This window comes from Mesoplodon mirus (assembly GCF_964341445.2).
Source record: "Mesoplodon mirus genome assembly, chromosome: 20".
Taxonomy (NCBI): Eukaryota; Metazoa; Chordata; class Mammalia; order Artiodactyla; family Ziphiidae; genus Mesoplodon; species Mesoplodon mirus.
The window spans coordinates 40875044-40899638 of NC_138996.1; the positions used below are offsets into that span (position 1 = coordinate 40875044).

The window sequence follows — 24595 nt, forward strand, 5'->3', positions numbered from 1 at the left end:
GCGCCACCAGGGAAGCCCCAGGCTCCACTTTTTACTAATAATAAATCTTATAGGAAAATCCTCACATCTGTAAAGCTCATTTTCCTTACCTATATGATGATATCCATATTATGATGGCAATAATATAATATTGTCTAGATAATATCCTGACCTTATGACACAGACGTGATATAGATTAGCTGTATTATGGATAAATATAATTTGCCTTACCCTGCCGCTATCTCACACAATTGTTACAGAATCAAATGAGATCATGTGAAAATCCTTGAAAAATGAAAGGCATGATTACATATTCTGTAACCCTAACCCAGAGAATCTGAACCATGGGCACAAACAGTGGGCATCTATTCCCACACAACAGATGGACAGGAAAAATCTGGTTAACTCACTGGTTACGGAAACATAGGAAAGATTATGGGAAATGCTTTGCCCAGAAACTGACCACGTAACATGTGGCCCAATGTTCTTTGAGACAAGCTAGTCTAAGTGCATCCTTCTTTTTCCTTTTCAATACTGATTTTCTAGACATAAAGGAATTAAGAAGAGTAGAGGAAAAGAGGAAAAAGCCGATTTTAAGTCTCTGGTTCTCAGTTTCTAAATGAAGAAAACACCTCCCTTTGGGGAGGAAGAGACCAGTGCACACAGGCATGAGTGTGCGTTTCTTTTTAAATAGCAGAACGACAATGCCTCAGCAAGTCATTTCAGAAAATATACTATTTAAAACGGCCTGTTTGTTCACACTGAAAGGAGATTTCCAGCTGCTGTGTGTGACGGCTCACACAGAGACAGTGCCAAGATCACAAGGGAGGGCTGCGTGCTTTCAAGATAAGATTGGCTGTGCCATAGCTCGGCTTGCTAACTTCATCCTCTGTGGATTCTAAGGGAGGAATTCTAGGGAGAAAACAATGGTGTGAAAATCTGGTTGGACGACCGGACCTGGAATCTGCCAAATTAGGGCACAGAGGAGGAAGGAGGTGGGTGACGCGTGGCCACCAGGGCCTCTGAATCCGGAATCAGAGTCGGAATCAGCCCGAAAAGCCGCCCGTTTTTACTCCACCCTTTCCTGAAACAGAGGACGTCTCCTCTCTTACCTTTCATTATCTCCTAGCAGAAACGTCTTTTCATTGTTAAGTTACTGGCCTAAATCTAGCTATGGGCCTGGCACGGGGTGGGCACTCAAACATTTATTCAATAAATGAAAGAACGAGGAAGAGCCAGCCTGAGGACTGGGTTATTTCATTGCCTCTGGATCTCCCTCAGAGAGAAGTTGTAGGAATAGCAGCACAGCCTTGCACATGTTTGACTGCAGGAAACCTAACACTCAGTTGAATAGGTCACATGGATATAATAGGTATAACGCTAGACGGAGTGGTTTAAAAAGTAAAAAAAAAAAAAAAGACAAGGAGTACAAAAGGAAAAATTATTCAAGAAGCGAGCAACAGGAAAAGCATTTTCTGTGAAACCGCATTAAGGGAAAAGGGGTTGGATACACAGGGATAACCAGCAGAGGCAGTCGTGGCAGAGATGTGGGAAAACAGAACAAAGATGAGACAATTCCTTAGCTTACTTGCTTGTACCTACATTTTTTTAAAAAAAGACATGCATAATAGTTGCTTGTCCTTGTCTTACAGTATTTGGTAAACAGTCCGAATTTTTGTCAGTGTTGGACTTTAGAACCAGCCTTTGATCAATTCCCCAAAATTGTTATGGCATCCTAATAATAAAAGTCATCTTCTAAACTTGCCCAGAATTCTGATGCTTAAAGGAAAACGTTTAGTGGATTACGTGAAAAAGAAATTCTCGAAACCTGAAGGCCGAAAGGGTGTTTTGAGGCATATGCGTAAATATGATAGCTTATTTAACGCTTATTATGCCCGTCACGTTTGTGTGACGTCCTGTGTCTCACTTTCGTCTAACTGGCAGGGCCTAGAGTGGGATGCTGCAGAACAGTTAGCACTTGCTGACGTGTGGAGGGGACACAGAACCGCCTGCAGACAGTTGATGTTCTAACAAGGACACCAGGAAGTTGAGATAGTGTCACAAACATTCTGGATACCTGAATACGGTCTGACTGTGCTTTATGTCGTCAAACATATAGACATTGTTTTAACCTCTTCATGCCTCAGTTTTTCAAGCATTACAGAGGGAAAATAACTACCCACTTCCCGATATCAAAGGGACGTTGTGATTGATTGCAGTCATGCTGCACATGGTCTTTGGACATGGGGATTTTCCATGCTTACTTAAAAGAAACGCTGTGTATCACAAAGGAGTTCATGGTGAGCTCTTAGCCAGACACAACATTTGGATTCATTTTTATGTAGCTGGAGGTGTCATAACGATCAGATAGAAGGTTTTTCATCTTAGGTGAACTACTCAATGTAACTTGATATTTTTTATGTTAAAAATATTTATTAAAAGGCCACTGGGGCAACAATGCTGGTCCTCTATGATTGTCAAGAAAAAAAAAAAAGTTTGCAAAATAGTTGTGATTTCATACAGGTGTAGTTAAGCAGACTATGTTCCAGATGGAAATGTCCCCTGACTTGTGCATTTTGTCTGCAACACCCAAAGGAGAACATGCGGGCAGGTTGGAGAGGGACGGAAAAAAACAAAACATCTGTTAGTATCTTCTGAAATGGTACCTATTGAATAACAGTGGCTGGTGTCTGGAAACAGTAAGAACAGTTAAAGCCTTGGCTTGTGTTGTGAACGTGGAGAAAAACACAGCCACATTCTAATTCTTTCCTCATTTCTTCGGTTGGAGGACACAAGAAAGGCATTTGTCTGGATAAAAAGAAAAACGTTAACTGCTATCCAGATGTTTGGTCTCGCGGTGCTTCTAGATGTTTCCATAGGGTGACATGCTTAGTGTGGCAACTCACACAATGGCAGCGTTAGATGTTCTCCTGGACGCTTTGGTGTTGTGCAGCCAGAGTCCCAAACCAGAGAGACCAATCAGAAGCCCGGTAGTGGGGTGCAGGCATGCAAAGAAGGGGTCCCAGGCCTGCCTTCTGGCACTTTTCCCTTCCTAACCAAGCAGTCATGCCAGATCCGCAGAGCAGATTTCCTGTACTCTACCCATAGGAAATACTGCAGAGGCAAAGGAGGGTTCAGGAAGGCAATAAAGACTCAAGATACAAATTAAAATGAATACAAGTAAAACGCAAATAGATGGGGTACAACTGCGGGCTGCACAGTCCATGGAAACTAACTACACAGGCCGTCTCGCTTGGCTATTCGTAGCCTGGAATAACCTGAGGAAGGAAAAAGGAGGGCAAACCTAAACACTCTGTTGTTTTGTTTTGTTTTTTAAATCACAATGTGAGAAAAGCAAGAGCCCTAGGAAACCATTGAAATTGTGTAAAGCCTCTTCCTTAAGGCATCACAAGTGTGCAAATAGAAGCTGAAGAGCTGGATTCTGTCAGTTCAGTATTGAGCTATTTGATATCAAATCAAATCTGTAAAACTACAGACTTAAAAAGACATCCTTGTAAGCTAGTAGCTTCTTTCCAAGGTACACAAAGCATCCTGCAAACCTAAACTCATAAAGTCTCACAACATTCACAGAAGGCCGAGCAGCTATTCTGCAGACATTTCCACTGGGTAAAACAGAAGCCCGGAAAGCCTTCAGCTGGCTGGTCAGAATCATATAAACTCACTGAAAGCCCAGGGCCTCGCTGCTTCTAGACCTTGTGGTGTGTGGAAATGGGGCTTTCGGACTCCTGGCTGCCTCGTCCGACACAGGTACACACCCCACACCAACACATACCAGCTGCTCTATGGTTTGAGGGGTTTTTCTTTTTCCTGCATCAGCTGGATCTGCAATGATGGAACTGAAAACTTCAGGGCTCCTCACATGCATCCAGGGCTCTGCTTTCTCATTCGTTGTGAATCATCTGGGTGCTTCCCCGGCACCCTGACCCCGACCACTTTGCCTGTTAGGCATGAACTTCTTTTCAGCTGATATCTTTACCCTTCCGTGGACTTCACAGTTTTCCCCTTGAAGAGCTAATTGGAAAAGTTTAAATAAAGGTTAAGGAGAATTTTTTCATGGGACTTGTTTAATGGCCATGATACAAGGCACAAATTTTTATTCCAGATTTTACATAAATATACGTGTATATTATGTATGTACATACATATATGTTTACATATATTGGTGTGTGTGTATAAGTGGTGTGTGTGTGTATAAGTGGTGTGTGTGTGTATAAGTGGTGTGTGTGTGTGTAAGTGATCAGCTGGAACTGTCTGTTTTGAAAGTTCTAGCTAGGACATGGTCAAGTAAAATTAAGATTTTCCCATTTAACTTGTAACAATCCGAACAGTTAACAAGCATTTTGGTATGGACAAGCCACCATCACCACAAAGGTGCAGTAGAAAACCAAAGAATGGACTGGCCCTTGTCTTCTGCAAACACTGTAGACCATGTGTAAAGTAGAATTTAACCAAGGCCACATGTCCACCACAGTAACAGATGCTGGCTGATGTGTGCCCTGGACCACAGACAGTAACAGCCAGATGTAGTCAGAGATTCTGGACGTGACACAGAGACCCTACGACAACAGCACGGGGCTAGATTTGTAAAGTAAGCACAGTGGTCAGACTGTGTAGATGTGGGAGTGAAGGATCTGAAGTCCTTGCCAGTGAACCAGATGTTATCAAAGAAAAAGGCATTCCAAAAACTCGTGACACTAAATGCACTTAGCCAAAAACAAGGATTATGTTTGTAACCTCCTGCTATTTAAACTAGTTAATAATTTACAGTAATGTGGGTTCCACATTATCTGCTCTTCGAAGGGCTAGAATCACATTTACCACCGTTTCACTTAATGTAGCCATGATTAATCTAGTAAGCAATTATTTCCCAATGTCTTCTGGGCGGGGCGGGGCAGGGATTTGAGTAATGTGCAGAGATGTCAGGTTTACCACCTTCGTATCTTCTGAGCAAACTTTAAAGCAAATGCATTTCGGCATTTTTCTTATCAGTTGCTTAAGGTTACAAAATTTAATTGAAAAGGTTTTGAACGAATGCCAGGCTGTATTTCTGCTTAATGAAACCTTTTAAAAGAGCAGTTAATCTACTGCCTTGCACTTGTACCCAAGAAGTTGCTAAATTAGTTTACTGACAAAGAGAATCAATCATCATAAATGGTGTTTAAACAATAGTGTGGACCCTGAAGAGTAATAAGGGGCTGGTATTGGAACAGCATGATATATTTTATCATCTTGTTTGTGTGGTAACAGGTTAACGGCAGAAACCTCCTTTCAGTTGACTTTGATCGAACAACAAAGACAGAAAAGATCTATGATGACCACCGTAAATTTCTCCTGAGGATCGCCTACGACACATCAGGGCATCCGACTCTCTGGCTGCCAAGCAGCAAGCTGATGGCCGTCAATGTCACCTATTCATCCACGGGTCAAATTGCCAGCATCCAGCGAGGAACTACGAGCGAGAAAGTAGATTATGACGGACAGGGGAGAATCGTTTCCCGGGTTTTTGCTGACGGGAAAACATGGAGTTACACGTACTTGGAGAAGGTACGCCTGCACACAGAGGGTAAACACAGGGAAGCAATGATCGGTATTTTCCAGCAGCCACCCAAGCGCACTTCCGGGGGGCCCAGTGTCACGTGACTGAGCCCCGTTTGTTATTCTGAGTACCCACATGTAAGTCACATCTGTAGAACACTGATGAATTTCTGCATTAGCCACGGTGTTTCTCCTCAGTTAAGTTCTCCTCTCTGAGACCCTTTTACGTGATTTATGCTGTAAACAAACAAGCCACAACAGCACCCACCTGCCAACCTCATATGTCAACAACATTCACAAATTAGACCTTGAGCTTGTTAGTCATTTGTAAATCATCTCCGTGGGAGCTTTTTCATTTGAGAAAGAGCCTTACACATTCGCACAGTTAAAGCTGTCAGTTTTGCGTTGTTGCCTGCAGAGCTTCGACATAACCATAAAAAGCACATACACCCTACTTATGCATTAGTAACGAAAAGAGGCTGTTTTTTTAAAAAGGCACGCATCTGGTCCTCTGTGGCCTCTCCCCTTTCTTCTGCATGTAAAGGGAACCCACTCTTGAGACCTGTGCACAGCACCAAACAAGACTTCAAGTTATACGTGTGCAGAATGCCAGGTCGTAGATGCCAGGTTTCGGGTAGTGACTGGGGTCAAGAAGGAATGAAAGTAAAAGAAAAAAGGAGGAACTTCCCTGGTGGTCCACCGGTTAAGAATCCTCCTTCTAATGCAGGGGATGCGGATTCGATCCCTGGTCCGGGAACTAAGATCCCACACGCCACGGGGCAACTAAGCCCACGCACCACAACGGCTGAGCCCGCGTGCCCCAAGGAGAGATCCCATGGGCCTCAACTAAGACCCGACGCAGCCAAAAATAAATAAATAAATATTAAAAAAAAAAAGAAAGAACAATGGAGGAAAAGACCACCTCTCTGTAGTTCCTTCTGAAGAAGTAGAATCCACCAAGAAGCATATTCATGGGAGGTTTCACCTGCCTTTGACATGCAGGTTCGCACGGGTTTTGTGTTTGGGTGCCTCTCAGCTCAGTGCACCCGCACCGCCAGCGGCCACGCGGCAGCTGAGGCACAGACACAGCTCCCAGCCTCACTGCGTGCCCCTTCCTGGGTTACACAGAATAACCCTGTCCTCCGAACACTCAGGCACGTCACTGTCGCGCCCACTCGCCCCGTGGTGTCTCCACCAGAGATGCTCTGGACCTACCTCTCCCCTGCACCTGAGCCGTCCTGGCTAGTTCCTCTTCCTGAGGACCAGTTCGCGTTCAGAGTTCACCTTCAGGCAGCCTGCTAACTCTAGAGTGCTTCCAGCTACCACCTTACTTGCCAATTTCTCCTCTTGCAAACCCGCCTATGTGCCCTCCTTAGAAGAGACGCACCCCTGAGACAACAGAGGAGGCCCATTAGGTGACAGTTTCCCTCCAGACTCGTCATCACACGCTATGGTTAGTCCTCGGCTGTTATTTGTTGAGAGACCACAGAGTAAGCCCCCTCCACACTTACCTTCCTGGGAGCAAATCCCAACACCTGGAAGGTATCTCATCCTGCAACCTACAAGCCCCGAGACAACAACTGCCTGAAGTTGCTGGGAGAGGAACACTACTTCATTCTGCAACACTCTTCCCACTTTAAATTAAGCACATTACAGACAAGAGTAACAGAAATATAAACTCCCAGACCGGGAATTCCCTGGCGGTCCAGTGGTTAGGACTCCACGCTGCCGATGCTAGGGTGTGGGTTTAATCCCTGCTCGAGGAACTAAGATCCCTCGAGCCGAGCAGTGAGGCCAAAAATAAATAAACAAACAAAATAAACTCTCAGGCCCCCAAAATTGACAGTAGTGACCATAATGTGACTGAAAAATCTTTAAAGGGAGCAAAGGGGCCTGTCATTGGTAAGGGCCACTGTCACAAAATGACACCAGCAGTGACCGAGATCACGTCCGTGTATCAACAGGGATCAGAAAAGCCAACGAGCACTTTCTCACCATCTCTCTCTCCCAAATCTCTAAAATCCACCCAGACTGTTTCCATTTCCTCGCTAGGATAGGCACCCTAAGCCAAAACTTACTCATGGCCAAGTAAGGAATATTTTACTACCTACCGTGAGCTGAGATTCCGAATGACTGCGGCACTGGGTCCTGGGTCTGTGAATTCAGCAGTAGTCCAGGCTTCCTTGGAAGGCTGCAGACCAGCAGGAACAAGTCTCAAGACTTTTGCCGCTGAGTCTGCGCACAAAAATTGCCCCTAGATGTGCCCAGAGAGGAGGTTCTGCAGAAGCGTTAAGTCAGGCAAACTGCTTTTGAAAATGGTGGACGATAATGAAGCAAAGAATGAGCCTTGGACACGGGGTTATGCGTTTCTATGTCAAAAGCAAAGAGCGAGTCCCGGTGCAGGGGGTAGGTGGGGAAGTGGGCTCGTAACCTAACCACCTCCCGGTTTGGCCATCCTTCCACTTGGTCTAACAGGTTTTAGAGGGGGGCTTCCTCAGAGGATAGAACCGCCCATGCACTGCACCACGGCAAGAGCTACCTAACCAGCCTCCAGGTTGGCCTTCTCTCACGTTGGCCTAATACATTGTCTTTTGTCTTTCTGCAATTACTTGCAAAATATGCAGAGCTTATTTTTATTTATCTATCTATTCACCTCATAATTTAGCACCAAAGCAAGTCTGTAGCCCAGGAACCGTCCTCCCCGCACCTGAGGTACAAGTCCGATTTGGTTCTCACAAAAGGAAATTTCAGAATTCAGATTTTCCTGTCATTACAGATGCCATTTAAGAATTCGCAAACAAACAGACAAACAAAATATCTGGATCCGTATTCCTAATAAGGGCATTGACGGCTCCCATCCACCGAGTGATTTGTTTGTAGCAGTGTTTGTTGCTGTTGACGCTTTAGGTACACGTGATCCATCTTAGGCTAATTTTATGTTTCTTCTTTATAAAGTAACGTTTTGAATGCTTTGCTGCTCCCCCAGATGCACTGGAAATTAAAACATGATTTGAGTGGCTCTTCAATCCAATGAGGGGGAAAAGCCACCTTACTAAATAATTGCTAATTATGGACAGGACTGCACTTCCCATATGCTGTTTTCCCCTTGAAATATTGTCTTTGAAGCAGCTTTGCTCGTGCCCGTATTACGACTTACCGGAATCCATTGACAATCTTCTGCTTGGCTATGAATGCCTGAAAAAAAAAAAAAAGGTACAATCCTGAGACTTGAGGCACTCACTGCAGAACCCCTCACAATTAAGCATCCAGGCAAATTAGGCAGGAAATCGGTAACGACATGGAAAGTCAAGGAGAACTCAGTTGAAATGAAAACCATTCTCTCAAGTGGAATGTTTTTGGGTATTTGTGGTCACTACATCTGCTTTTGCTTCCCTCCGCCATTCACAAGTGCCGGCTAACGGTATGTTCCCTCTTTGCAGTCCATGGTGCTTCTGCTCCATAGCCAGCGGCAGTACATCTTCGAGTACGATAGGTGGGACCAGCTGTCGGCCATCACCATGCCCAGCGTGGCTCGCCACACAATGCAGACCATCCGCTCCATCGGCTATTACCGTAACATATACAACCCCCCGGAGAGCAATGCCTCCGTCATCACGGACTACAACGAGGGGGGGCTGCTGCTCCAGACGGCTTTCCTGGGTACGAGTCGGAGGGTCCTATTCAAGTACAGGAGGCAGACCAGGCTCTCAGAAATCTTATACGACAGCACGAGAGTCAGTTTTACCTACGACGAAACGGCAGGAGTCCTCAAAACGGTAAACCTCCAGAGTGATGGTTTTATTTGCACCATCAGATACAGGCAAATCGGGCCTCTCATTGACAGACAGATTTTCCGCTTTAGTGAAGATGGGATGGTGAACGCGAGATTCGACTACAGTTATGACAACAGCTTTCGGGTGACCAGCATGCAGGGTGTCATCAATGAAACTCCGCTGCCCATTGACCTCTATCAGTTCGATGACATTTCTGGAAAAGTGGAGCAGTTTGGAAAATTTGGAGTTATATATTATGATATTAACCAGATCATTTCCACAGCTGTAATGACTTACACGAAGCACTTTGATGCTCACGGCCGCATCAAGGAGATTCAGTATGAGATCTTCAGGTCACTCATGTACTGGATTACAATTCAGTATGATAACATGGGTCGGGTAACCAAGAGAGAGATTAAAATAGGGCCCTTCGCCAACACTACCAAATATGCTTATGAGTATGATGTTGACGGACAGCTCCAGACAGTTTATCTAAACGAAAAAATCATGTGGCGTTACAACTACGACCTGAACGGAAACCTCCATTTACTGAACCCAAGTAACAGCGCACGTCTGACACCTCTTCGCTATGACCTGCGAGACAGGATCACCCGCCTGGGTGACGTGCAGTACCGGTTGGATGAAGACGGTTTCCTGCGTCAGAGAGGCACAGAGATCTTCGAGTACAGCTCCAAGGGGCTTCTGACCCGCGTGTACAGTAAAGGCAGCGGCTGGACGGTGACCTACCGTTACGACGGCCTGGGAAGGCGTGTGTCTAGCAAGACCAGCCTGGGACAGCACCTGCAGTTTTTTTATGCGGACCTCACTTATCCCACCAGGATTACTCACGTCTACAATCATTCGAGTTCAGAGATCACCTCCCTCTATTACGATCTCCAAGGACATCTTTTTGCCATGGAGATCAGCAGCGGGGATGAATTCTACATCGCGTCAGACAACACAGGGACACCACTGGCTGTTTTCAGCAGCAACGGGCTTATGCTCAAACAGATTCAGTACACCGCATATGGCGAAATCTATTTTGACTCCAACATTGACTTTCAGCTGGTAATTGGATTTCATGGTGGCTTGTATGACCCACTCACAAAATTAATCCACTTTGGAGAAAGGGATTATGACATTTTGGCAGGACGATGGACAACACCTGACATAGAAATCTGGAAAAGAATTGGGAAGGACCCAGCTCCCTTTAACCTGTATATGTTTAGGAATAACAACCCTGCAAGCAAAATCCATGATGTGAAAGACTACATCACAGGTAAGTGTAATTGTTTTTCCTTTCCAGGTAATTTAATCACTGGATTAACACACGAAATAACGGCTGGTAGTTTAACTGTACACTTTCCTCATGCAAAATCAAATGCCTAAAAAAAAAAAAATCAAATGCCTAACCTTTTAAATGAAACCAAGGAGGAACCACAGAGGGACACTGAGACATAGTTGGTTACTTCCTATTCTGCCTGCCAGTGCCCAGGACCACAGGGTTCTGAAATGACATGCAATCCAGTCACTTAAGGAAGGGAAGGGACATGGGGGTGCAGAAAACACGATGAACTTGGAGTCCCCAAATTGGAGTTCCAACCCCAATGCTTTATAGCCAAGTCACATGACTTTTTGAGTCTGTTTCCTTAAAAGTAAAATGGGGAGAGCAATGCCTACTTTATGGTATTAAATACAGTAACATAGGCAATTCTGCTTTAAATAGTAACTGCCTTACAAACGTGTGATGTAGGTTTTCCTTTTACACGTGTCAAGTTCTAATGAAGGAATCAGTAAGGAACACGACACCACGTGACTCAGCAGCCCATCCCGGGGAGGTGTTTAACTCCCTCCTCCCCACCGTTGCCTGGGGACAGTGATGGCACAGGTTCTCCCCTCAGTTGCTTAGCCAGTGGATCCTTTTTTTCTGCTCAGTTCTGTCCTCTTACACTACTGTCTTCATCACCAGTTAGGGCGGTGTTCTTGTACGGCGGCACTGCTAACGAACACACTTATTTTTCTGCCGTTATGGGTATAGATTTAAGGCCTTTCCAGATTCAGTGCGTAATCCAGTTTAGAACATTGAGTCCCCCTTCTGCCACCACAGAAGCACCCGGGTGTGAAACAGAGACAAGGTCCTTGCAAGCATGACTCTAGTTCCTTTTAACGAGCAGCTTCGTTACTCTTTATTGAGGTAACATCGCTTTACGTTACGTTTCATGTGTACAACATTCTGTTTCTACTTCTGTACACACGACAGCGTCCTCACCAGCAAAAACTTACGTGACATCCATCAGCATATACAGTTGATGCCCTTTCCCCACTTTGTCCTCCCGCCTCCTGCTCTCTGGTAACCACTGCTCTGTTCTCTATATCTACATGTTGGGTTTGGTTTGGTCATTTATTTGGTTTTTTTTTTTTTAATATCATATGAGTTAGGGGAATTCCCTGGTGGTCCAGTGGGTAAGACTCTTGTGTTTTCACTGCCAAAGGCCTGGGTTCAATTCCTGGTCAGGGAATTAAGATCCCACAAGCTGCACAGCGCGGCCAAAAAAAAAAAAAAATTGTTGTATCATGTGAGTGAAGTCATACAGTGTTTGCCTTTCTCCGTCTGAATTACTTCACTTAGTGTAATACCCTCGAGGTCCATCCATCCACGTTGTCACAAATGGCAAGATTTCATTTTTTTTGTGACTAATATCCCATTGTGTGTGTGTGTGTGTGTACACATACCATATCTTCTTTATCCATTCAGCTATTAATAAGCACTTAGGTTGTTTCCATATCTTGGCTATTGTAAAGAATGCTGCAATGAACTTAGGGGTGGATGTATCTTTTCGAATTAGTGTTTTTGTATTTTTTGGATAAATATCCAGAAGAGAGATTGCTGGATCATATGGTAATTCTATTCGTAGTTTTGTGAGGAACCTCCATCCTGTTTTCCTCAGTGGCTGTACAAGTTTACACTCCCACCCACAGTGCACGAGTGTTCCCTTCAGTGAGCTGAGATCTTCCCTCATGCTCGGCTGCAGGGATTCTGAACCCTTCTGTTTCCACCTTCCATTCCTGAGTCACACTGCCATAATTAACCTCTTGGCTATATTTATGTTTCCTAGAGGAAGGTTATTCTGGAGTTTGGTTTGGTTTTGGCTCGCGTTAGGTGCCCCTTCCGGCTGGCTCTTTCTCGCCCAGTGCTTGAGGCGTTCCCAGATGTCTGTTTTCGGCGCAGCTCTCCGCCCCCTGTTCACTGCGCATCTGCCTCCTGCTTTCCGGACTTTTCGTAGCCCTCTCCCTCGCGAGCCAGTTCCGTGTCCCTTCTCTGAGCGTCCTGATTCAGCAACACCCTTACGGAATTCTCCCTCAGGGTTTCCCAGTACTCATCTGCCTTCATGTGCCACTTGTTGGGCAGTAATTTTCAACACTTAATAGCAGCCTCCGACTTTCACTGCTTCACAGACATTGTTCATAGTAGGAGTACCTTTGCCCCCAGCACTGCACCATCCAAGAAGAATTTTCTCTAACATACAAGCCCCCTGTAATCTTACGCACACGCGCGTGTGCAACACACACATGTGTTACTTTCTATCCTCCTCCACCACCAGCAACCCTCCATTTAAAACAGGGAGAACACCACTGGCTTTATAGCCTGTATGATGCCTGCACAAAGGGACCTGCCAGCCTGGCAATGAAGTGAGAGTCTGTGCCCTGGAGAAGGAGATGGGGAACAAGTGGCTCTCCATCATCCTGACAAGCAGTTTACCACTGGTTATTTAAGAGGTGTTGACAGTGGCTGAAAGGCTGGAAAGCCCACAGCTCCTGGATTCCTCCTGTCCTAGCAACGTGGACGGCAGGGAATGCCACAGCAGCATTTTCTGAAAAACATCAAAAGAGAGATGGAACGGCATAAAATATATTAGGTGAAATGCAATTTCAAATTTTCCAGCAATGTGCTTAATATATAAAATAATCTACACCCAACTGTACTCATAAAGCTGCAAGCCTGCTGACTAGTTCTGTAACATTATAACCTCCGGAACAGAATAAAAGCCTTATTTTCAGCTTAACGGCTTTTGGAGTCACGTGGCGATGTTTTAAAATACCATCTTAAAGGTTTCCAGCCTCTTCTCTCCCCCAAAGTTTGTCTCCACCTGTGCACAGTCAGCCTCTGAAGTCAGAACTGATGGGAATCAGAACGCCTGTGCCCTTGGCCAGCTTGGCCAGCTTTCACCATTCATCTTTTTTTTTTGTTGTTGTTTATTTATTTATTTATTTTTATAACAAATTTAATCAGTTATACATATACATATGTTTCCATAACCCCTCCCTTTTACGTCTCCCTCCCACCCTCCCTATCCCACCCCTCCAGGCGGTCACAAAGTACCGAGCTGACCTCCCTGTGCTATGCGGCTGCTTCCCACTAGCTATCTACCTCACGTTTGGTAGTGTATATATGTCCATGCCGCTCTTTCACTTTGTCACAGCTTACCCTTCCCCCTCCCCATATCCTCAAGTCCATTCTCTAGTAGGTCTGTGTCTTTATTCCTGTCTTACCCCTATGTTCTTCATGACATTTTTTTTTCTTAAATTCCATATATATGTGTTAGCATACAGTATTTGTCTTTCTCTTTCTGACTTACTTCACTCTGTATGACAGACTCTAGGTCTATCCACCTCATTACAAATAGCTCAATTTCATTTCTTTTTATGGCTGAGTAATATTCCATTGTATATATGTGCCACATCTTCTTTATCCATTCATCCGATGATGGACACTTAGGTTGTTTCCATCTCCGGGCTATTGTAAATAGGGCTGCTATGAACATTTTGGTACATGTCTCTTTTTGAATTATGGTTTTCTCAGGGTATATGCCCAGTAGTGGGATTGCTGGGTCATATGGTAGTTCTATTTGTAGTTTTTTAAGGAACCTCCATACCATTCTCCATAGCGGCTGTACCAATTCACATTCCCACCAGCAGTGCAAGAGTGTTCCCTTTTCTCCACACCCTCTCCAGCATTTATTGTTTCTAGATTTTTTGATGATGGCCATTCTGACTGGTGTGAGATGATATCTCATTGTAGTTTTGATTTGCATTTCTCTAATGAGTAAAGATGTTGAGCATCCTTTCATGTGTTTGTTGGCAGTCTGTATATCTTCTGTGGAGAAATGTCTATTTAGGTCTTCTGCCCATTTTTGGATTGGGTTGTTTGTTTTTTTGTTATTGAGCTGCATGAGCTGCTTATAAATTTTGGAGATTAATCCTTTGTCAGTTGCTTCATTTGCAAATATTTTCTCCCATTCTGAGGGTTGTCTTTTGGTCTTGTTTATGGTTTCCTTTGCTGTGCAAAAGCTTTTAAGTTTCATTAGGTCCCATGTGTTTATTTTTGTCTTTATTTCCATTTCTCTAGGAGGTGGGTCTAAAAGGATCTTGCTGTGATTTATGTCATAGAGTGTTCTGCCTATGTGTTCCTCTAAGAGTTTGATAGTGTCTGGCCTTACATTTAGGTCTTTAATCCATTTTGAGCTTATTTTTGTGTATGGTGTTAGGGAGTGATCTAATCTCATACTTTTACATGTCCCTATCCAGTTTTCCCAGCACCACTTATTGAAGAGACTGTCCTTTCTCCACTGTACATTCCTGCCTCCTTTATCAAAGATAAGGTGACCATATGTCCGTGGGTTTAACTCTGGGCTTTCTATCCTGTTCCATTGATCTATCTTTCTGTTTTTGTGCCAGTACCATACTGTCTTGATTACTGTAGCTTTGTAGTATAGTCTGAAGTCAGGGAGCCTGATTCCTCCAGCTCCATTTTTCGTTCTCAAGATTGCTTTGGCTATTCGGGGTCTTTTGTGTTTCCATACAAATTGTGAAATTTTTTGCTCTAGTTCTGTGAAAAATGCCAGTGGTAGTTTGATAGGGATTGCATTGAACCTGTAGATTGCTTTGGGTAGTAGAGTCATTTTCACAATGTTGATTCTTCCAATCCAAGAACATGGTACATCTCTCCATCTATTTGTATCATCTTTAATTTCTTTCATCAATGTCTTATAATTTTCTGCATACAGGTCTTTTGTGTCCTTAGGTAGGTTTATTCCTAGATATTTTATTCTTTTTGTTGCAATGGTAAATGGGAGTGTTTCCTTGATTTCACTTTCAGATTTTTCATCATCAGTATATAGGAATGCCAGAGATTTCTGTGCATTAATTTTGTATCCTGCAACTTTACCAAATTCATTGATTAACTCTAGTAGTTTTCTGGTAGCATCTTTAGGATTCTCTATGTATAGTATCATGTCATCTGCAAACAGTGACAGCTTTACTTCTTCTTTTCCAATTTGGATTCCTTTTATTTCCTTTTCTTCTCTGATTGCTGTGGCTAAAACTTCCAAAACTAGGTTGAATAAGAGTGGTGAAAGTGGGCAACCTTGTCTAGTTCCTGATCTTAGTGGAAATGGTTTCAGTTTTTCACCATTGAGGACGATGCTGGCTGTGGGTTTGTCATATATGGTCTTTATTATGTTGAGGAAAGTTCCCTCTATGCCTACTTTCTGCAGGGTTTTTATCATAAATGGGTGTTGAATTTTGTCGAAAGCTTTCTCTGCATCTATTGAGATGATCATATGGTTTTTCTCCTTCAATTTGTTAATATGGTGTATCACGTTGATTGATTTGCGTATATTGAAGAATCCTTGCATTCCTGGAATAAACCCCACTTGATCATGGTGTATGATCCTTTTAATGTGCTGTTGGATTCTGTTTGCTAGTATTTTGTTGAGGATTTTTGCATCTATGTTCATCAGTGATATTGGCCTGTAGTTTTCTTTCTTTGTGACATCCTTGCCTGGTTTTGGTATCAAGGTGATGGTGGCCTCGTAGAATGAGTTTGGGAGTGTTCCTCCCTCTGCTATATTTTGGAAGAGTTTCAGAAGGATAGGTGTTAGCTCTTCTCTAAATGCTTGATAGAATTCGCCTGTGAAGCCATCTGGTCCTGGGCTTTTGTTTGTTGGAAGATTTTTTATCACAGTTTCAATTTCAGTGCTTGTGATTGGTCTGTTCATATTTTCTATTTCTTCCTGATTCAGTCTTGGCAGGTTGTGCATTTCTAAGAATTTGTCCATTTCTTCCAGGTTGTCCATTTTATTGGCATAGAGTTGCTTGTAGTAATCTCTCATGATCTTTTGTATTTCTGTAGTGTCAGTTGTTACTTCTCCTTTTTCATTTCTAATTCTATTGATTTGAGTCTTCTCCCTTTTTTTCTTGATGAGTCTGGCTAATGGTTTATCAATTTTGTTTATCTTCTCAAAGAACCAGCTTTTAGTTTTATTGATCTTTGCTATCGTTTCCTTCATTTCTTTTTCATTTATTTCTGATCTGATTTTTATGATTTCTTTCCTTCTGCTAACTTTGGGATGTTTTTGTTCTTCTTTCTCTAATTGCTTTAGGTGCAAGGTTAGGTTGTTTATTCGAGATGTTTCCTGTTTCTTAAGGTGGGATTGTATTGCTATAAACTTCCCTCTTAGAACTGCTTTTGCTGCATCCCATAGGTTTTGGGTCGTCGTGTCTCCATTGTCATTTGTTTCTAGGTATTTTTTAATTTCCTCTTTGATTTCTTCAGTGATCACTTCGTTATTAAGTAGTGTATTGTTTAGCCTCCATGTGTTTGTATTTTTTACAGCTCTTTTCCTGTAATTGATATCTAGTCTCATAGCATTGTGGTCGGAAAAGATACTTGATACAATTTCAATTTTCTTAAATTTACCAAGGCTTGATTTGTGACCCAAGATATGATCTATCCTGGAGAATGTTCCATGAGCACTTGAGAAAAATGTGTATTCTGTTGTTTTTGGATGGAATGTCCTATAAATATCAATTAAGTCCATCTTGTTTAATGTATCATTTAAAGCTTGTGTTTCCTTATTTATTTTCATTTTGGATGATCTGTCCATTGGTGAAAGTGGGGTGTTAAAGTCCCCTACTATGAGTGTGTTACTGTCGATTTCTCCTTTTATGGCTGTTAGTATTTGCCTTATGTATTGAGGTGCTCCTATGTTTGGTGCATAAATATTTACAATTGTTATATCTTCTTCTTGGATCGATCCCTTGATCATTATGTAGTGTCCTTCTTTGTCTCTTCTAGTAGTCCTTATTTTAAAGTCTATTTTGTCTGATATGAGAATTGCTACTCCAGCTTTCTTTTGGTTTCCATTTGCATGGAATATCTTTTTCCATCCCCTTACTTTCAGTCTGTATGTGTCTCTAGGTCTGAAGTGGGTCTCTTGTAGACAGCATATAGATGGGTCTTGTTTTTGTATCCATTCAGCCACTCTGTGTCTTTTGGTGGGAGCATTTAGTCCATTTACATTTAAGGTAATTATCGATATGTATGTTCCTATTCCCATTTTCTTAATTGTTTTGGGTTCATTATTGTAGGTATATTCCTTCTGTTGTGTTTCTTGCCTAGAGAAGTTCCTTTAGCATTTGTTGTAAAGCTGGTTTGGTGGTGCTGAACTCTCTCAGCTTTTGCTTGTCTGTAAACGTTTTAATTTCTCCATCAAATCTGAATGAGATCCTTGCTGGGTAGAGTAATCTTGGTTGCAGGTTTTTCTCCTTCATCACTTTAAGTATGTCCTGCCACTCCCTTCTGGCTTGTAGAGTTTCTGCTGAGAGATCAGCTGTTATCCTGATGGGGATTCCCTTGTGTGTTATTTGTTGTTTTTGCCTTGCTGCTTTTAATATGATTTCTTTGTGTTTAATTTTTGACAGTTTGATTAATATGTGTCTTGGCGTATTTCTCCTTGGATTTATTCTGTATGGGACTCTCTGTGCCTCCTGGACTTGATTAACTATTTCCTTTCCCATATTAGGGAAGTTTTCAACTATAATCTCTTCAAATATTTTCTCAGTCCCTTTCTTTTTCTCTTCTTCTTCTGGAACCCCTATAATTCGAATGTTGGTGCGTTTAATGTTGTCCCAGAGGTCTCTGAGACTGTCCTCTGTTCTTTTCATTCTTTTTTCTTTATTTTGCTCTGCAGCAGTTATTTCCACTATTTTATCTTCCACCTCACTTATCCGTTCCTCTGCCTCAGTTATTCTGCTATTGATCCCATCTAGAGTATTTTTTATTTCATTTATTGTGTTTTTAATCGATGCTTGATTCATCTTTAGTTCTTCTAGGTCCTTGTTAACTGTTTCTTGCATTTTGTCTATTCTATTTCCAAGATTTTGGATCTGGGAAATAGAATCTTGGATCATCTTTACCATCATTATTCTGAATTCTTTTTCAGGTAGAGTGCCTATTACCTCTTCATTTGTTAGGTCTGGTGGGTTTTTATCTTGCTCCTTCTCCTGCTGTGTGTTTTTCTGTCTTCTCATTTTGCTTATGTTACTGTGTTTGGGGTCTCCTTTTTGCAGGCTGCAGGTTCGTAGTTCCTGTTGTTTTTGGTGTCTGTCCCCAGTGGCTAAGGTTGGTTTAGTGGGTTGTGTAGGCTTCCTGGTGGAGGGGACTAGTGCCTGTGTTCTGGTGGATGAGGCTGGATCTTGTCTTTCTGGTGGGCAGGTCCACGTCTGGTGGTGTGTTTTGGGGTGTCTGTGGACTTTTTATGATTTTAGGCCACCTCTCTGCTAATGGGTGGCGTTGTGTTCCTGTCTTGCTAGTTGTTTGGCTCAGGGTGTCCAGCACTGTAGCCTGCTGGTCGTTGAGTGAAGCTGGGTGCTGGTGTTGAGATGGAGATCTCTGGAAGATTTTCGCCGTTTGATATTATGTGGAGCTGGGAGGTCTCTTGTGGACCAGTGCCCTGAAGTTGGCTCTCCCACCTCAGAGGCACAGCATTGACTCCGGGCTCCTCAATTTGGGATGATGTGTTGTCTATTCATGTATTCCACAGATGCAGGATACATCAAGTTGATTGTGGAGCTTTAATCCGCTGCTTCTGAGGCTGCTGGGAGAGGTTTCCCTTTCTCTTCTTTGTTCTCACAGCTCCTGGGTCTCAGCTTTGGATTTGGCCCCGCCTCTGCGTGTAGGTAGCCGGAGGGCGTCTGCTCTTCGCTCAGATAGGACAGGGTTAAAGGAGCAGCCTCTTCGGGGACTCTGGCTCACTCAGGCCGGGAGGGAGGGAGGGGCACGGAGTGCGGGGCGAGCCTGCAGCGGCAGAGGTCGGCGTGACGTTGCACCAGCCCGAGGCGCGCCGTGCGTTCTCCCAGGGAAGCCGCCCCTGGATCCCGGGACCCCAGCAGTGGCGGGCTGCACAGGCTCCCGGAAGGGCGGTGTGGGCAGTGACCTGCGCTCGCACACAGGCTTCTTGGCGGCGGCAGCAGCAGCCCCAGCGTCCCACGCCCGTCACTGGGCTCCGCGCTTTCAGTCGCGACTCGCGCCCGTCTGTGGAGCCCCTTTAAGCAGCGCTCTTAATCCCCTCTCCTCGCGCACCAGGAAACCAAGAGGGAAGAAAAAGTCTCTTGCCTCTTCGGCAGCTCCAGAGTTTTCCCGGACTCCCTCCCGGCTAGCTGTGGCACATTAGCCCCCTTCAGGCTGAGTTCTCGCCACCAGCCCCAGTCCTCTCCCTGCGCTCTGACCGAAGCCCGAGCCTCAGCTTCCAGCGCTGCGCGCCCCGGCGGGCGAGCAGACAAGCCTCTCGGGCTAGTGAGTGCCGCTCGGCACCGATCCTCTGTGTGGGGATCTCTCCGCTTTGCCCTACCCAGGTATGTGGGGAGTTTCTTGCCTTTTGGGAGGTCTGGGGTCTTCTGCCAGCGTTCAGTAGGTGTTCTGTAGGAGTTGTTCCACGTGTAGCTGTATTTCTGGTGTATCCGTGGGGAGGAAGGTGATCTCCGCGTCTTACTCTTCCGCCATCTTACCCGGAAGTCCCCGCACTCCACCATTCATCTTTAAGAATCAACTGTTGATCTTCATACCCTCAATTCAGGGTTCTTATTAATAGAAAATGGATGGTGGAAGCCTGCATATCCTTGGGCAGTCGCTTTTGAAAGCTAGTAACACACAAGTTCTATTTAAGACCAGCCTGTACTAACTACAGATGTCATTTGTTGTCAGCAACGCTGTCTGTTCCATGCTTCTGGGTGTTGTTATTTGCATTTTTTATAACTGTCACCAGCACGGGTTGCAGCTTCGCACGAGGGACCGTGACCCCCTCTGTCCAAGTGAGTCTCTGTTATCTGCATTGTCTGCAGCCCTGTCTCACTTCGTCCTGCTACTGAAGTGATTGTCACCATGTGTGAAAATAGTCAGTTTTTTTTTTCACATCTTTATTGGAGTATAATTGCTTTACAATGGTGTGTTAGTTTCTGCTTTATAACAAAGTGAATCAGCTCTACGTATACATATATCCCCATATCCCCTCCCTCTTGCACCTCCCTCCCACCCTCCCTATCCCACCCCTCTAGGTGGTCCCAAAGCACCGAGCTGATCTCCCTGTGCTATGCGGCTGCTTCCCACTAGCTATCTATTTTACATTTGGTAGTGTATATGTGTCCATGCCACTCTCTCACTTCGTCCCAGCTTACCCTTCCCCCTCCCCATATCCTCAAGTCCATGCTCTAGTAGGTCTGTGTCTTTATTCCCGTCTTACCCCTAGGTTCTTCATGACTTTTTTTTTTCCCTTAGATTCCATATATATGTGTTAGCATACTGTATTTGTTTTTCTCTTTCTGACTTACTTCACTCTGTATGACAGACTCTAGGTCCATCCACCTCACTACAAATAACTCAATTTCGTTTCTTTTTATGGCTGAGTAATATTCCATTGTATATATGTGCCACATCTCTATCCATTCATCCAATGATGGACACTTAGGTTGCTTCCATGTCCTGGCTATTGTAAATAGAGCTGCAATGAACATTTTGGTACATGACTCTTTTTGAATTATGGTTTTCTCAGGGTATATGCCCAGTAGTGGGATTGCTGGGTCTAGAGTCAGTTTTTAATTGTAGGGTGATGGCAAACATGGGCTCCTTTTCAGGGTCATTGTTTGTGAATGTGGGGTTTTAAGGTAAGGCTTTCAGTGCAGGAAAGCACAAGATGAACTCTAAGGCCTTTCGTGTGGAACCTTCTTTTCCTAGATGTTAACAGCTGGCTGGTGACATTTGGCTTCCATCTGCACAATGCTATTCCTGGGTTCCCTGTCCCCAAATTCGATTTAACGGAGCCTTCTTACGAACTGGTGAAGAGTCAGCAGTGGGATGATGTACCGGTAAGAGACAAAAAGCAAAACTATGAAAAGGTGATAAAGGGCTTACTTGCACCTTACTTTCCCCTGCTTAATCAGACTACCCGGGTGAAAACTGTACCAAAGACCATTTTTAATTTTTTTGACTCTTTCAGGAAAGAAAGCACCACTTCCCTCTTGCATTTCTGTTCAGCAAATCAGGGGCCTGTCAAACAGGCTTAAATCTGGTTTTAGTGATGCTAATAAAAACAGAGAAAAACATTATCAAAAGGTAACAAAATGCAAAAGCTCATTTTTGAGTGCAGGGTTTCTACAGAGAACCCCAGGAACGCACATTTATAGTATTTGGGACCTTAAGGCAAAGATACAATAAACAGGAGGGCGGAGGGTTCATGTCACAAATTAGCAGCTCACAAGCAATGCCACAAAGTTCCACTTCCTTAAAATATTGGCAGTGTTTCAAGGGAAAGGATTAAAAATAAAAATAAAATGGCCTCTGGTAAGGCACCACCTACCACTAGGTGTTTACGGAATTTTCCTGAAAAGAACAGAGCAGGAGGCCTGGAACTGTTCTGGGAAATAAAAGAAAAGGAGAAAGAATGGAAAATTGCAAAGTGAAAGCTGCCATTTCGGGAAGTGGCACTTTTAATTCCCACCATGCAGAGATCAGAAAGGAATGCAACAACAAAACACCAGAATTTCTAGCTTAAAGCAAGAATAATTAAAGGTCAAGAAATTGGGTTACCCCGTAATGATAAGAAGAGAGCGCAGAGCTCCTTAGAAAGATTCATTCCCCACCCCCCGCCCCTTCGCCAATTTCCTATAATTTCAATGAATACAAGGAGAAAAGGCAATCCTGGCTAAAACACACATACACACACAAGTTATACACAGTTCCAATACCTCTGCTTTCTGGTACATGTTTCATACTTAACATAAAAGCAATTCCTTTTTCAGATGTCACCTTTACATTTAAAAAGTAAAACCCATCCAGTTTCCAGGACCTGGGAGCCATTTTGACACTTCTAACTGCAAATACATCTGCACTGATCAAGTGCCTTGAAGACATCCAGAAGTTTACTAATGCCTTTGAGCACGTCCTAACTGCAGATGACTTTCCAACATGCCTGAAAACACTGAAGTCTTACTGTACAAATGGACTGCCAACTTTTTTTCCTAGGCAGCCTTTTCAGTCTGGCTCAGGTTCTCTGTCTTCAGAAGCACACCATAAGGACAGCTTAGGGAATCGCAGGCAAAGACATCAAGGCTGCCCGGAGAGCAGAAAAACAAATGTGCCTTTCACTGCTGCAAACGAAACACGTTTCCATTTGGGGAAACCCTGGCCAGACAAACATCTGGTGGTATAAGAGATGCCAGAGTTAAAATCCCCCAATTTAAAACCCTTGCCAGTGTAGAAGGCCCACTGTCCCCTAAGTCTGCGAAAAAAAATAAATGTTTTCCTAAAGTAATAAACACTCGTTGCCAGCTGTCCCACTGTGCGCCGCCAATCGTGGCCGGTTATAGTGGTCGCATGCAGCTGAAAACTGTGCACCGGGAGAGGGTGCCGAGTTTGCCTAAATTAAAGCACACGCCTTTCAAAGCGTATCAACTGGTGCTCGGTGAGCCAGCGCCAAGCGCCCCCAGGCTTTCCAGCCTTGCCCTGGGTGCTGGTGTTTTCTCCCCAGCCTGCCATGGAGAACGGTGCTGGGGTGGACGCCCGGATAAGCTGATTCCGCACGTGGGGTGAGCCTGGGAAAAGGGCATCTCGAAACAGAGAGAGAAGGCAAAAGCCCTGCATGCTTCGCCCACGTTAGAAAGGAAAACGCTTTGCTAAGCAGCATGCGTGATGGCGTTACCACCTCGCTCTGCCTCTCGAAACACACTGGGGATCAGCCTGAGGGGGAGAACCCCGGGGGCCGGCGAAGCCTCGGCCTCTCTCAAGAGCTGACGGAGGTCCTCCCCGGCCCCCCGCTCCCCGCCTTCCCCCCGCCCCTCCGTTTTTCCTGCCCGCAGTCGGAGCCCCGCCCGGGCGGAGACTGTTCTCTAAAGCGCCCTCCTGTTCTGTTTCGCTTTTCAGCCCACGTTTGGAGTCCAGCAGCAGGTGGCGAGGCAGGCCAAGGCCTTCCTGTCCCTGGGCAGGATGGCCGAGGTGCGGGGGAGCGCGCGCCAGGGGAGCGGCGCGCCGTCGTGGCTGTGGTTCGCGACGGTCAAGTCGCTGATCGGCAAGGGCGTCATGCTGGCCGTGAGCCGGGGCCGCGTGCAGACCAACGCGCTCAACATCGCCGACGAGGACTGCATCAAGGTGGCGGCCGTGCTCAACAGCGCCCTCTACCTGGAGGACCTGCACTTCACCGTCGAGGGCAGGGACACGCACCACTTCATCAAGACCAGCACGCCCGAGGGCGACCTGGGCACGCTGCGCCTGACGAGCGGCCGCCGGGCGCTGGAGAACGGCATCAACGTGACCGTGTCGCAGTCCACCGCCGTGGTCAACGGCAGGACCCGCAGGTTCGCGGACGTGGAGCTGCAGTTCGGCGCGCTGGCGCTGCACGTGCGCTACGGCGCGACCCTGGACGAGGAGAGGGCGCGCGTGCTGGAGCAGGCGCGGCAGCGCGCGCTCGCCCGGGCCTGGGCGCGCGAGCAGCAGCGCGTGCGCGACGGCGAGGAGGGCGCGCGCCTCTGGACGGAGGGCGAGAAGCGGCAGCTGCTGAGCGCCGGCAGGGTGCAGGGCTACGACGGCTACTACGTGCTCTCGGTGGAGCAGTACCCCGAGCTGGCAGACAGCGCGGACAACATCCAGTTCCTGCGCCAGAGCGAGATCGGCCGCAGGTAACGCCCGCGCCGGCGGCGGGGAAGCGCTCGCGCGCGCGCGGGGCCGAGCTGGCGGGGCCGCCTGCCTCTCCAGGCCCCAGGCGCAGCGCCACCTCCGTGCAGATGTGTCTGGGGCGCGAGCCGACGGGGCTCCCCGGCACCGAGGAGAGCCAGACTGCTCTTAAAAAAAAAAAAGAAAAACCACCCCCCCCCAAAATCAAAACAGACAGACAAAAACAAAAACCTTTCTTCTGAATGACCTTAAAGGTGATCGGCTTTAAAGAATATGTTTACATATG

At 45.3% G+C, this 24595-nt stretch overlaps 1 protein-coding gene across 7 annotated transcripts in view; it reads left to right on the plus strand.

The window, feature by feature from the left end:
• The window catches only part of TENM3 (teneurin transmembrane protein 3), a 330131-nt gene extending 305794 nt beyond the window's left edge, over positions 1-24337 (plus strand). For all 7 annotated transcript variants that reach the window (XM_082608816.1, XM_082608817.1, XM_082608818.1 and 4 more), the window contains 4 exons: positions 5248-5544; positions 8976-10587; positions 21379-21509; positions 23563-24337. In XM_082608816.1, the coding sequence (XP_082464942.1) occupies positions 5248-5544; positions 8976-10587; positions 21379-21509; positions 23563-24318 (2796 nt within the window). In that variant the 3' untranslated portion in view covers positions 24319-24337. The remainder of the gene's footprint in view (positions 1-5247; positions 5545-8975; positions 10588-21378; positions 21510-23562) is intronic.
• Positions 24338-24595: the final 258 nt, after the last annotated feature.